Below are 15,003 nucleotides of genomic sequence, written 5' to 3' on the forward strand. Positions count from 1 at the left end.
CATTGCCTTTTATTTATCTGTTTTAAAAACAACACATAAATGAAATGCATTGTCATTTACAAAACCAATAGCTGAAACTCTTGTAAATGTGAGGCCAATTGCATTGAAAATGCTTATTTTTGCAGGCTATTAGTTTGTAAACCCTCCTATGTTCTGTGGTGCAGCTGATGTACTCATCAGACACTGAAAATGTCAATTTGAAGGGAGTCGTAGGAAGTCCTGGCTCGTCAATATGTACAAAGCAAGAGCCCTTTAGCAACACTCTGAGTGGCTTATTGTGCAGGGATGGCAGGCGTGGAACAGCAATCCTTGATCTCTTTGAAAGCAGTCCCTGAAGTTTAAAGACAATTACATGGAGGGCCATGCATTGCCTTATGGCCACTGTCTCCTCCCTCTGGTGCTGGCAGGCACCATTCACAAGATGGACGCTACCACTTGGGACTTTGCTAATCTGTCACACTCCTTTTTGGCGCTCTGCCACTGAATAGTATGATGAAACTTATTTCATATTCTGTGATCTCAGGATATTCACCTTCATATATAGGATCCATGGATTACATCATATGTACAGTCAAAGATGAATGGCTGATACAGTTGTCCCCAAAAATACAGTTTAGCATAATCACTTTCTTGCAAAATATGTATTTGTTCTTTCATTATATTGTATGTAAAACACATAGACCTCTGCACAGAAGGCTTGTTTCTTACTCCTTTGTAAGTCCTGTAAGGGTTGTAGGCCTCGTCCATCTCAGATTTGGGACACTGGTGATGGGGTCCATGAAGGAACTGGCTTGAAATGTACCACTGCATCTCCATTCCCTGAGGAGAAAAGACAGTAAATTGGCAAGTTCATGTATGATGTTTGCTTTTAGCAAAGTTAGCATGCTTTCCATGTGATGACATTCTGTCGTTGAAGTCTGTCTTACCCACACTGTTGAGCAGTAAACCTCAGGATCATTTAAATTGTGCTAGCAATTCTTGTGCTCAGAGCAGAAGCATAAAAATATGCCATATTATTACCAGTCCATTAAGTAGTAATGAGGACCTCAAACACATATATACTTCCTGTACCGCAGACCTTATAGATCCCATACTGGATAGTACAGACGGGTGGTAGAAGGAAGACTAGTAGACCATAGAGGGTATTTGAAGAAGTCCAATACCAATTTTATTAAACACAAAGGTAAAGAGACTCTTCTACAAAATCTCTAAGTTCTTTTGGGAGGCTTGCATCTTTATTGCGCTTACTGGAGGTTTTCACCTTACAATTTTGATGCAGCTTTCAGATCCACATCACTTTGACCTCTTCCTTGATACCCTATTTCTCCACCGAAAGGTGTCTATTGATGTGATTACTTTCAGAGATGGAATCTGTTGTATTTGCTTGTGTTTATTAGGTTCCTTCTCTGGAACCTCCCTGTTGTCATGGGGCTCTGGATGTTCTAGTTCTGTATATTGCCAGCTGGTGATCTTTTGTGCCAGTGTATGGTGCGGTGGCTCGTTGCTCTTACAATAAACTCACCAACCAACTTTAACTTTGTTTCCTGAGAATTATCTGACACCCACAACATAATTTTGGCGACGAGGACTTGGGGTCAATTCAAAACGAGCCACTGCTTCGAGATTTACCGTCTTTTTGCTGTTTTTTGTGAAAAAAAGAAGTTTCACTGAAGCTCTAATTTTCCCTCTTGACCCTACCACCTTCTCCAGCGGTAGTAAGTTAAAAAGGGAATTTATTTCCCCAGCGGCAGTGTGTCAACCCTATTTTCTAAAAGGTGAGGAGGTCGTAGGGTGGGTCATTTTAAAGAAAGTGGAGTGGAGTAGCTGACTTGTTATATTACATTTATCCTCGGAAAAGTACGTTGATAAACGCTAAGTTTTGAACTTTAAACGCTTCTAATGCTGGGATAACTGACCTCTTTGGCGTTGAGCTTTACCGTCTTTCAACTGTCCAGCGAGATTGTTACCTCTTGAGCGCTCGCTGCATCTGATGACGTTGTCGAATGTACATTGGGAGTTGGTGATTTCTTTGCACGTCACATTCTAGCAGTGTTCGGAAATTCCAGCAACCACATTCACAGCCGCATTCTAGCAGCGTTCTGCGCAGAAACAACGTTCAGCAACATTCTTCCGGTGTTCTGCGTGGCATGAGTGCAGAGCATCGAGAATCGGCGTGAGTGTAGAGCGTCGTTTGGGCACCAACGAGTCTCACGGAGTCGACTTTTCTCTACAACCTCTTTTGTTTATCGGCGAATCTTTCTACTCAGAGTGCCATCCCATGTGACAGTCTTTCGGCAAATCTTTCTACTCACAGTGCCATCGCATGTGACAGTCTTTCAGTTTCTTATATATTTTCTGTTTTACTTGTATGGTGGCTATTCAAGCAAGTTTCTGAAGCAACGGAGCAAATGACCCATCGAGTTTAAGATTCTATTTTGGACATCAAAGTTGTGTTTACATCAGTGGTAGTAAGAAAATATTTTTTTTTTGCTACAGTGGTATTTCTACCATTATTTCTACCAAAATCCTTCTCATTTTATTCTGCTTGTTATCTTTTGACGTTAAGTTGCATTTTACCTTTTGATTGAATATTGTTATTTTTCTCTGTTTAAGAATGCAATCTGTCAATCAGCCTCCCCCTTTCTTGGAAAGCCCTGGTACACCACAAATTCAGTGGAGGCAGTGGTTTGATGCCTTTGAGACATATATTGGTGCCATTGGTGCTTCTAGATACAGGGCAGAAAGAAAGAAATTCTTAATTTTAAACTGTTTGGGATTTGAGGGAAGGGAGGTTTTCAAGTACTTACCTGATTTGGTCCTTGCTGAGGGTGAGGTAATTGATGAATACCAAGAAACAATTAAAAAGCTTGTTAAAAAAATCGATGTACAACCAAGTTTAGTTGTATTAAGACACAAGTTTTTTAAAAGAGCGCAACTTCAGAGTGAGGATGTTGATTCCTATTTAAGTGCTTTACGAAAACTTTGTGCTGAATGCCAGTTTGGTGATTTTAGGGACCAACTGGTGAGAGATCAGTTCATCGCACACTGTTGCGATAAACATATTCAACAGAAGTTACTTACAATGGGAAACCCAACTTTGGAGGAAATTATAAAAGTAGCAAAAAGTCTAGAGCTAGCTCAAACTTCTATTAAAGAATTGAGCAAAACAGAGGTGCAAAAAGAAAGTGTAAATGTTATTGTTTCTCAAACCAACAAGTCTAGTTTTACCAGGAAAGATAAGTCCAACGACAAAGGTGTTTATAAAAAAAATATGTGTTATAGATGTGGTTATCCTCCGCACTCTAAGGAGAATAGTTTTTGTCCTGGAAAAAATGCAAAGTGTTATAAGTGTGGAAAATTTGGCCATTTGGCTAAAGTTTGTCAAGCCACATTGAGTAAAACTGAAAAAGTCAGTTGTGTGTTGGAAGATGAACATGTTTCGGAGTGTGAAATGGTGAAAGAATTCAAAGACATGATTGTCACTGTTACTGATGATGGTGTTGTGACTGGTGATCCTGCTGAATGCGAAGATCCATATGTGGATATTCTTGTGGGTGATTTTTGTTTAAAGCTACTTGAGGACTCCGGTGCGAGAATTACCATGATTTCTTTGGATTTGTTCAAGCAATCTTGGGCAGATAGGGAGTTATTTCCGCCTGACAGGGCACCTGTTTCCTATGAGGGACGCAAAATAGTTTTGGAGGGTTATATTGAAGACATCTTGCAGTTCAAAGACAGGAGGATACAAGGAAATATTTATGTTGCTGTATGGGGCTTGAACATTTTAGGTTGGTACCATCAGGGTTTATTTGGTATGTTACTGAGACCAGTTGCAAAAGAACAAGTACTTGTTGTGCTGGATATGCCTGATTCTTTGTCTCTTGAGAAAGAATTTCCAAGAGTTTTTTCTGATTCTCTTGGTGAAATTTAGGGTTCAAGCACAGAATCAAAGTTAAAAGCGATGCTCTGCCGGTGAAACATAAAGTAAGGTCTGTACCTTTCAGTTTGAGATCGGATCTTAAAGCTGAACTTGTGAGACTGGAGAAAAATGGTATTATAGAGCCTATTGAATCTAGCTTGTGGCTTAGTCCTTTAGTGGTTCCACGCAAACGGAATGGGGAGATTCGTCTCTGTTGTGATCTCAGGAGTCTCAATAAGGAGATCTGGGTGGATGCCCATCCACTTCCTAAGATTGGGGATTTGATGGAAGAGCTGAGGGATGCGCAGTGGTTTTCTAAAATTGATTTAGCCTCTGCTTACCACCAAATTGTCCTGGAAGATGAGTCCAGACATTTTACTGCTTTTAATTCTCCCTTTGGCACTTTTCAATTTTGTAGAATGCTGCTTGGGCTAGCCTCTGCGGCTTCAGTTTTTCAAAGGATTATGCAGAGTGTGCTCAAAGATGTCAAGGGTGTAGTCATTTTTCAGGACGATGTTTTGATTTTTGACAAATTCTTAGATCAACATGATCATATTCTCAGGTCTGTTTTGAAGAGATTTGATGAAAGAGGGATTGTTGTCAAAAAGACCAAATGTGAATTTTGGAAGAAGGAAGTTGAATTTCTAGGTCATTTGGTTTCAGGTTTGGGAGTTTCTCCTAGACCTGGTTTGGTTAAGGCTGTTGTTGATTGTCCAGCACCCAAGAACAGAGATGAATTGCATTCATTTTTGGGTTTATGTGAATTTTATACACGTTTTATCCCAGATTACGCCACTAAAATGAAGTCTCTTTCAAATATGCTTAGATCCAGTGTTACCTTTGTTTGGGATCAGGTTTGTCAGTCCACTTTTGATTTGGTTAAATCTGAATTGGTTAACGCTAAGGTTTTGAAGGCGTATGACCCCAGTGTCAGTTGTATTATTACAGTTGATGCGAGCAATTATGGTCTAGGAGCTGTGCTCACTCAGGTAGTTGATGGAAAGGAAGTAACTATTAGCTATGCTTCAAGGGTTCTCAGAGATCCTGAAATAAATTACTCGGTCATTGAGAAAGAGTTACTAGCATGCTACTGGGCATGTGAAAAGTTTCGGACTTATGTTTGGGGAAGGAAGTTTGTAATTCAGGCAGATCATAAGCCGTTGATCTACATTTTGTCTGGAGATCGTATTAAGTTTGCCACTCCTCGCATTGCTCGTCTCACTACCAAGTTGTTGCAATATCAGTTTGTTTCTAAACATATACCCGGAAAAGACAATTGTACAGCAGACATGCTCTCTAGACTACCTTTGCAGGAAAATGATGGTCCTGATTTGGAGGAGGATAGAGAGGATTGTTCTATCGCCTCTTTGGATGCTATTGACAATGTTGGTTGTTCTGGAAGTGAATGGTTTGACGCCATGATTGCTGATGTAACTTTGTCAAAAGTTAAAGAATATATTGTTGCTGGATGGCCAAAGGAAAAAAGTTTGCCTCATCATATTCAACCTTTTTGGAAAGTTTCTGATGAACTTTCTATTGAAGATGGGGTTGTTATGAGGGATGACAGGTGTATTCCTCCTCTGAAATTACGTGTGAATCTGATAGATAAGGCGCATGAGGGTCACCTTGGTCTAACTATGACTAACAGACGGTTGAGATTGCATTACTGGTGGCCTTCGATGGATGGTGATGTGGAAGAAAGGGTCAAGCTATGTTGTGTATGTGCTACCGCTGAGAAAGGTTTTAAAAGTTGTTGTTCCCCCTTTGCAGCCCATTCCCTTTCCTTCTAAACCATGGCTTAAGATTGGTATTGATCTTGTTGGACCTTTTAATTTTCTCCCATCTCATCTTAGATTTGCCTTTGTGCTGATGGATTTTGATAGCAAATGGCCAGAGGTTAAATTTTGTGCAAACCCTACTGCTAGTTGTGCCATTCTTTTTCTAAGGAAAATATTATGAGGGAAGGTTTTCCTGAAAGTTTTGTCTCTGACAATGGTGTGCAATTTGTTAATGCTGAGATGCGCGTCTTTTTGGAAGAATCTGGTGTAAAGCACTTAAGAAGTTCAGTTGGGCCTCCTCAAACTAATGGTCAAGTTGAGAGAATGAACCGTGTAAATGTAAATGTAAATGTAGTTGAGCTTATATAGCGCACAGCTACCCGCAGTGGGTGTCCCGGCGCTTGCTTAGGGAACCCGTCCTGATATTCCCCTGTGTGATGGCCCCAGCGGGTATCCACAAGGTGAAAGTCAGGCATCCCGCCGCGAGGGGCCGTTGTGGAGATTAAGCAAGCTATTGCCCAGAGTCGCAGAGTGTGAACCCGTGAGTCGAGAAGGCACCGGAGCGAGAATTATCGAGTCCGTGGAATTTTTAGCCCAAGACCTGCCGAGGCAAGGAATTGAACCCTGGTCCAGGACCGATCTCAGCTTCCGGGTCTGCCGCCTCTAACCCCTGAGCCACACTTCTCCACAAACTTGCTTGTGCTTGTTGAGTGTATAAAGTGGGCCAAGGGGAATAGTTTCGATGTGGAGAACGCTGTGAGATCTATGATTTGGTTTTATCGCACCACACCGCATTCTGTCACAAAAGTTGCTCCCTTTGTTTCTCTCAGAGGAAGATTACCTACTTCTACCCTTTACCCTGCCTGGCTTTTGAGAACTGTGAGCCACAAGTTTTCTTTCCACACTACTAATAATGATGAAGTGCAGGGGCGTGTTAAATGTGCTGAAGATAAAATGGCCAACAGGTATAATGACAAGAAGTTTGTTAAATCTTTGAATATTTCTCCTGGTGACATGGTGCGTGTAAAGAATTATAGGGCGGTTAAGAAGGGTTGTGAATCTTTCAGTGAACCTGTTCGTGTTGAGAAAGTGTGTGGGAATGCTGTCATGGTGGAGGGTGGACATTGGTGGAATCTTTGCAAAGTTATCAAAGCGAAAATGGGTGACTCTGGCGTTTGTTCTGCAGAGTCTCAACTTGTGTCTTCAGATTCTGTACGAAAATCTTTACTTTCTGTTCCTAGTTCTTCATCTGCAGTGTGTCCCATGGAAAGTGGTTCTGTCAGAAAATCTTCACGTGTTACTCGCCTTCCATGGAAACTTCGCTAGTTTTATAATTTTATTTTGTTTGCTTCACTTTTGTTTTTTGTTTGTTTTTTTGGAAAAAAGAGATAATGTTGTATTTGCTTGTGTTTATTAGGTTCCTTCTCTGGAACCTCCCTGTTGTCATCGGGCTCTAGATGTTCTAGTTCTGTATATTGCCAGTTGGTGATCTTCTGTGCCAGTGTATGGTGCGGTGGCTCGTTGCTCTTACAATAAACTCACCAACCAACTTTAACTTTGTTTCCTGAGAATTATTTGACACCCACAACAGAATTCGTCCTGGGAAGGAAAGATCTTCTAGTTACTACTGTTTACACCAGACATGAAATTCCATACATGGTGCAAAACGTAGTTTGCTGGTATCGCCAAGAGTTTGTTTTTTTACAGAACATGTGATAAACAGGAAGGAGACTGGTTCAAGCATAAAATGTGTCTTGGCAAGACATTTTCTGCATGCAACATTGGGTATAAGATTATGGGTTTGTGGTGTAGGATTTAACGATGTAGAGTTTATGGTTTGGGATACAGGAATAAGGGTTTGGGGAATAAGGTTAAGAGTTTTGGGAAGCAGGTTAAGGAATAGGGTAAAGGTTTATGGAATGGAGGTTAAAGGTTTATTGATTAGGGATTTAGGAGTTACTGATATTGGTTTTAATGTTTAAGGTATACAGTTTATAGTATTGGGTTAAAGATTTGTGGACTCGATTTACAGGTGAGGAGGTTAAGATTATGGGTTAAAGGTATACGGTAAAGCGTTAAGGATATAGGGTTTGGGGTAGAGAGCTAAGTGTTACAGGCTGAAAATGTATTAGTTAAGAGGTTAAGGTTTAAAGGATTAGGGGTTTGTACTCAGAGGTTAAGGGCATCATGTAAAGGGTATAGGTTTAAGGGTTTGGGGTATCACTTGAGGGTTAAGTGTTTGGGGTGTAGGATTACGGTTTTGGGAAGTGGTTAAAAGTATAGAGTTAACACATATGATTACATTTGTCTAGTTTTACAGTTGGAATGTGTTTAATTTAGTTGTGCTGGAGAGTGTTACACCCATTTTTAGCTTAGCTGTGAAAAAGATAGGAAGTCTTGCTAACACTGCAATTAATTAATTTCAATAGCTCATACCTCAATTTCAAAGTCTTAAAATGAGCTGCTCCTTTTTCTCAGTTAAAAATTCAAATTTACAAGGTACAACCCATGAAGGAGTGTTGTGCGAGAACTCACAGGGGAGGGATCCTCCATGGTGGGGCTTCGTGACTTAGGGCGATACTCCCTAAGACACTGCTTGATGGGTCTGCCTCAGGTAGGGCCGGACTAGGAACAGCAATCAGCCCTGGCAGATTGCTGCTCGCCCGGCCCTGGGAGCAGCCCGCTCCGGCCCACTGGGGACATGCCCAATGCCCGCTATGGTAAGTCCAGCATTTGCCCCTGGGCTGCGATAGGACGATTACAACAGGAGCCATGGGCCCCTGGTGTCTGTTCTCCATAACTCCAAGGAACAGAGTGGCTTGGCCCTTCAGAGATTTGAGATGGCCTAAAAGGGAAGAGATCCTTGTGGCCTGGCATGATAGAAAGCCAGGCTTCATGGTAATGGGCCTCAGTCCCACTAGCCCGTCCCATTAAGTGTAGAAGCTAGTAGGGCATGGACTGAGTCCCACTCCACCAATGACTGTGTATCAGTCTTGGATTGCTCGGGTGCAGAGAGCAGTAGACGCTGCCTGAAAGATGGGAGCACTTTGAGTGCCCACCTCAACATCAGAACCAGGACTGATGTCTCATGCAAGTAAGCAGGAGAACCATCAGAAGGCTCACTTGATTGTTAAACTCAGTGAGGAAAAAACACAGGGCCATGGAGAGGAAAATTCACATGGCACTAGTAAGAGAGATGCTGAGGACCTTCTTCCCTTATCATTACATTTCATATCAATGACAGTTCAAAAAACAAACTAACTGGATAACACCATAGAATGTGGGGCATGGTTACGTCTCTAAACAAATGTTACAATACAATTACCTTCCACATAGTACATGTGTAGAAGAAGCTGAAGGGGTACCGCGAGAGGACAATCTGTTTTTTCCACTCAAGCATTTAGGTGATAGGCTGTTCATGGTCGTGAGGCACTCCCTATCTGCCCAGAACACATAGGGGAGATGCTGTGAGCTCATCAGCCTCAGAATACTCTTTGCAGGCATGGAACATTATGTATGGCCAGCAAAGGGAGCATTCTAATTGGCTAGCCAGTTACCAACGTTCCACTCTGGGAGCTAACTGTTTTCTAAATTACGTGCAGGATAATGAACATGGCCAATGACACTGACTATTGTTTATCACCCTCTCTATGAGTGTGACCTGGGCCAATAAGCAGCGTTATTGCTCCCAGATCAGCAATGGTATTAGCACATGAATTCAGCAGCAATGTCACTTTTCCCCATCCTCTCTCCCCCCAGTAGTCATTTCTCCATTCATTACCATGTTCTGGAACAGTTCCCTGAACAGTCCAAAAGTAGCAGTTAAAGAATGTATTTGGAGGAATCTGATTGGCTGTCGCTCCCAACATTTTAATGAATGCTCTAACTTTTTAGTAAAATAGTGGCCATTTTGTAGTTAACTTGTTTGCCTTCCTGTAAACTGCCTTAAGATAAGTATCCCAATTCTTGGTATTGGGATAATGCTAAACTTGATAGTGTTTTCTTTCACATATATTTATTGTGCAGATTTATAAAGAGCATACATATATTCAACATACTACTACTTTGTTAGTTTGCAGATGGTTTTATGGTGACACTGGAGCACAGTTACCGCCAGAAAGAAGCATCCTATATGATCAATTTATAGAATATAAAAGAAGGACCATTAAAAAACAAGGTTAGAATTAGCATCTACACCAAAAGGATTTGCTTTATATTACATACCTGTGCATCTGAAGATTGTAAATTCACCTCAAGTGTTGTATCACTGTAACTGCCATCAGGGAAAACTTGCTGAACCTGGAACAACAGCAACATATAATATTAAGGCAAGCTTGAATGTGCACGTTACAAAAAAGGAAAAAAAAATCAATTCTCCAGTTAGATAGCAGGATTCTCATTACTCCTTGAATGAATGTATATTTCATCTAGCAACTAAGGGGCTGATTACAATGTTGGGCGGAAAGCCTCCTTCCGACAGTTGGATGTCCTCAACCATGTCGGAGCCCTTTCGACAGACTCGGTCGGTTTCCATTCTGATTGCCCAATTACGTTTTTCGCTGTTGGAATGTATACCGCACATTCATTTCAAATCGGTTCAGAGCGACTTGTGGAGTATTCATGTCGGTCGGAACCACATCGTACAACCCTATGGACGGCGTTTATGCCCTTGGGATGTCGATTTCCAACAGCCTTTCCACGATGGCCTGTCTGACATGGAAAGGCTATTGTAAAGTTACTTTGGGGCCTCTGGCAGGGCCCCCTTGCCCCTGCAGCCTACGGTTGATGCCTGAGGGGGAGCCTAAGGGACCCCCCCTGTAAAACTCTGCAATGTGTGGCAGGTACTGTGGGGCGCCTACGACAGGATGCAGGGTTTTCAGCAAACACCCCATTTACACATAGGAGCCTGTGTTATATCCAATTGTCAGGTGGAACACGAGCTCCCATAGGGAACAATGGGACTCCGACCGAACAATGTTGGGTTGCATCATAATCTGGCGGTCAACTTCGCCAACCGCAAGTCGTCGGTCCCGATCCCAAGTCGGTGTCGGGCGGAGACTTTCCAGCCCGATATCGTAATGAGGCCCTAAGTGTGTACAGAATTACGTACATTTTTCATAAACTTCTAGGAGTATTTCTTAAAATCACATGAAATTCCATTCATGGAGTGAAACGTATTTTGCTGGTATCTCGCAAGAGTTTTTGTTAAACAAAACACGTGATACACCTGAAGGATACTTCTGGAAGAAGAAGATGTCTCTTGGCAAAACATTTTCTGCATCCATCAGTCTAGAGTTACAAAAAATTAGATTAATGAGAACATTTACAAATTTCACACAGAGCACAATTCACCAATTGCATTAATTTCATCTGCAACATTAAAATCTCATCCAGGCCTACCGGAAAACTATCACAGGAACTTTCCCTACCTGCCTACTATCAATAAAAAGCTTACACAGAGAAGGTCACGCCTTCAGTCATTTGTCTTAGAAATGTTCATACAGATTTTTAATCAGCCAACACGAAAACTATTAGGTGTTGGAAATGTTAGGGCAGTCGGGTGATATGGACCTTAACTCTTTTTGGCCACCAAGTGTAGGTACCTGTATAGGAAAGGCAAGTGGCTCATAACAAAGGATTCTGTTTGAGAACCCCATCATGGGCTCCATAAGCTGGCGTCCAGGAAGTGCTAACAGGAAAAGTCATCGAACCTGGAGTACATGTAAAGCAGTTGCAAGATACTTCAGATTACTGCAATGTACTGCCATGAAGCATGTCCACCAAACAGGGATGAGATGTGATGGAAACTAATTATTGTTGAGCAGCAAAGAGCCGCCCAGACGATCATTACAGTCGCTGGCCAAACAGTTTTTTCCTAAGGCAGAAAAAAGCAAATGTATAAAAGTAAATCTATCTTACAACAAATAAAATAAAACTCTATCTTGACTAATGGCTTAGACTTGCTATCAATTAAGTTTATGCTTGGAGCTGGTATGCCTTTCTCCATGTTTGTGCTCTTCTATAGTTGACAGCCAAAATAGTTACTATGCTTATATGAAAAGTCATTCCGGTGAGGACCTTCTTAGCAGTTCCTCACTACCAACAGATACAAAACACAAGCTTTCAAGGTCTACAAAAAACAAAAATCTAGGGGAATATACAAAAAAGATTGATTTCCTTCCCCTGGCCTAAAAATTTGGATCTCAGTTGCATTATTCTTTACTTGTTACTGTTTATTACCTGAACACGTGTTGTAAAGTGCTACCTGGCCCATCTACGCAAGGTTGAAACAATCTTAATAGCAGTAGAAAGTAAAAAATATATATAAATATATTCCTAATGAAAAGAAGAATAAATGGTTGTTGTCCTGGCTGACACTATAAATCCCCTCCATCTCCCTGCCTTGAGTGAATTTAGGATTCAAATTCAATATGTTTGACCATTATCCCTAAGCCACTGGTAACATGCCTCTGTTAAGGTCAGGGTGCCATGATCCAGTATGCCATCTTTGCCACGCATGAGGAAGTTACACCAATTAGAAAAACATCATCAACCACCAGTGCCCCAAATATACTACTGAAATACACTTCACACTGAGGATAATATCTGCTCATGATTATGAGCCTAGGCCTTGGGGTTTTACATGCCCACAGGGCTAGCCCTTCTGTATGGCATGGAAAGGTAGCTGACACAACCTAGCGGCGGTGCAGAATTAATGATAACAGGCCTGAAAATGGCAACTATATCTACATTTCTGTTACTATTATAAGATGAACAGGTGTTCTTTTCCTTATGCAGGTGAGTCCACTCACTTTCTTCAGGACTTCTTCACACACAGATTTGACACAATCACCCAAAGTCATACACCATGGTGCCAACCCCTGTACAAACTCCCTTGGAAGCACACAGTGAACTCATGTACATCCAGCCTTAACTTACATGCTCAAACCAAATTGATCCAGCCCTCCCCTCTATAAAGGATTACAAAGGCATGCCTATTTACACCTAGGTTACAACTTGGCAGCCCCAGTCACTGGCTACTCAATCAACAGAAACAGTATGTATACAACTACCTGATAGAAGTCTGCCCCTTGTCCCCTGCCCCCATTTAACTGGTTTGACATAGCACCAAGATACACTGGAGCTATTTACTCAATCCTGCATGGAAAAAGACTGCATAGATAGGAGGAACCACTTAGGATTTGACTCATGGGCCCATGGAATTGTGGTAAAGTTCCATATCCATGTCTAGATTTTAAGAAAGAAGCTCATTTTTGTGAAGGATCCCAATGGGATTTTCAGTCTAGAAGTACCTGTTTGTGTCCCACTGGGGAAAATGTCTACTGTAATGGGGCCAGCCAAAATACATAAGTCCTATGGCTGGGGGAGTGGGGGCTGCCTTGAGATGCAAAGACAGATCTGGGGTACACTCTTTGTACCTACCTTTGCATTACTGGAAGACTAAGCGCCGCTGTTTGCACAGGAGGGATGTTGCATCGTCGTTGATGCATGGCCAAATTGGTCAAGTAGCCTCTTTACAAAAGGACAGTTTGGACAAGTGCATTCATTAACATTAACTCAGATTAATCTCTAGAACACAGTATAAATCATAAGGTAGCATACACGTTGTCCCTTCTAAGTAGGGTCACAAACTATTTGATCTGAAGTAGTTCCCAATGAGCCAAATAGAAATGAGAACCAACAAAGGCACTGGCTGTACAACCAGAGATTTCGTCACAAAAAGTATTATCACTAGGAAACCAGTAATAAAGCTTGACAATAAAAAAACAAGGAACTTGGGGCTTAGTTCTAACCTAAATTATTTGGCAATAAAGATTCTTTAACTGAGGCTAAAACGCCTGAACAACCTTCAATGGCGTTTCATTTCTAAACTGTTGAAAAGGGGTCAAAGTGAGCTGCACAAAAATCAAAATGGGAAAGGAATCAGTACAACATAATTTCCAAATAATGCCTAGCTCTTCAATCAAAAGAAACTCACAAACTGTTGAAAAAGAACTAAAGGCCAGATGTACTAGCCGTTTTAGGTCTCGCCTGTCGATGCGCATGCGCATCGAGCTTGCGAGACTATGGGGGCTTAACCACTCTTTAACTAACTTGCAAGGAATCGTGGCGATTCCTTGCAGTGCCCGTGACTTTTAAGCTCAATGCGCATTCGCATTGAGCTTAAAAGCGCGTGCACATCAGTTCCCTCAGCCGCTCTCCAGGCCCCTGCTGCTTTCACACCCTCTCCCCGCTCCGCCCCCTCCCCTGCCCGCCGTGTCGCATTTCTCCTCCCCCTCTCCTTATCTGCCTTCCCTCCGTCTTGTTTGTGTCGCATTTCTCCTCCCCCTTCTCCTCCTACTCTCCTCCCCCCTCCTCCTCCTACTCTCCTCCCCTGCCTGCCGTGTCGCACCTCTCCCCGCTCCGCCCCCTCCCCGCCGTGTCGCAGACACAGAAGCTTGTTTTTCCTGTAAGTATTCTCAGTGCTGCTTCATCCGCCTCCTCTTCACACTCGAGCCTTGCCGCCGCCTCCACTCTTCGCCTCGCTCTCCATGCTTGCTACTTACCCTCTCTTTTCCACGCCTTCGCCCCCAACCCTCGTCCTCAAAACCTCCCCTCCCTCTCTCTTCCTCAGCCCCCATCTTTATCCCACCCTCTCTCTCCCTCATAGGTCTATTTACCGGCCTCTCTCCTCACTATATCTCCTCCTGTGTCGCCCCCACACGGCCGTTGCCCCTCACCCCCTCCCGCTTGGGCCTTCCTACCTTCCAGGGGGGTCCCCGTCTTCCCTGCGGTGCTCCCCCATCACATGAGTGAATAGTGTACAACGCAGTGCCTTCCGCAGGGGCCGCTGGGAGCTGCATTGACTGATGCCTGCTGCAGCCGCAGGGCACACCTCGCTGCACACAGCCACGCGCTGGGCTGAGTTCCCACTTCCAGGCCAGTGGGGTGCTCACTCTCCGCTCCCTCACACTACCCGTCATTCCCTTCAGCACTTAGTGCGCTGTGTGTATCTCTCCTCTCCCCCAATTCCATATGTTATGGCTGAGATGCTCCCATTACAATACAAATGCACTGCCCACACCCATGCCACTAACTCTTCTCCGTAGTGAAAGTTACCGCACACTCCACGTTTATTACTAGCCTCGCTCTCCATGCTTGCTACTTACCCTCTCTTTTCCACGCCTTCGCCCCCAACCCTCGTCCTCAAAACCTCCCCTCCCTCTCTCTTCCTCAGCCCCCATCTTTATCCCACCCTCTCTCTCCCTCATAGGTCTATTTACCAGCCTCTCTCCTCACTATATC

At 42.9% G+C, this 15,003-nt stretch overlaps 1 protein-coding gene across 2 annotated transcripts in view; it reads right to left on the reverse strand.

The window, feature by feature from the left end:
* LOC147703531 (uncharacterized) overlaps positions 1-15,003 on the reverse strand; it is a 399,722-nt gene that overhangs the window by 164,581 nt on the left and 220,138 nt on the right. The window contains exons 4-5 of one of the 2 annotated variants that reach the window (XR_015297584.1): positions 9,922-9,996; positions 683-819 (exon numbers count right to left, since the gene is read on the reverse strand). Coding sequence is in view for 1 of the 2 variants with exons in the window: in XM_086931902.1 (XP_086788028.1) it covers positions 709-819; positions 9,922-9,996 (186 nt within the window). In the remaining variant the exon portion in view is untranslated. The remainder of the gene's footprint in view (positions 1-682; positions 820-9,921; positions 9,997-15,003) is intronic. The other variant, XM_086931902.1, reaches the window with a different exon arrangement.

Source organism: Lissotriton vulgaris, chromosome 7 (genome assembly GCF_964263255.1).
Source record: "Lissotriton vulgaris chromosome 7, aLisVul1.2, whole genome shotgun sequence".
In the NCBI taxonomy this organism is placed as follows: domain Eukaryota; kingdom Metazoa; phylum Chordata; class Amphibia; order Caudata; family Salamandridae; genus Lissotriton; species Lissotriton vulgaris.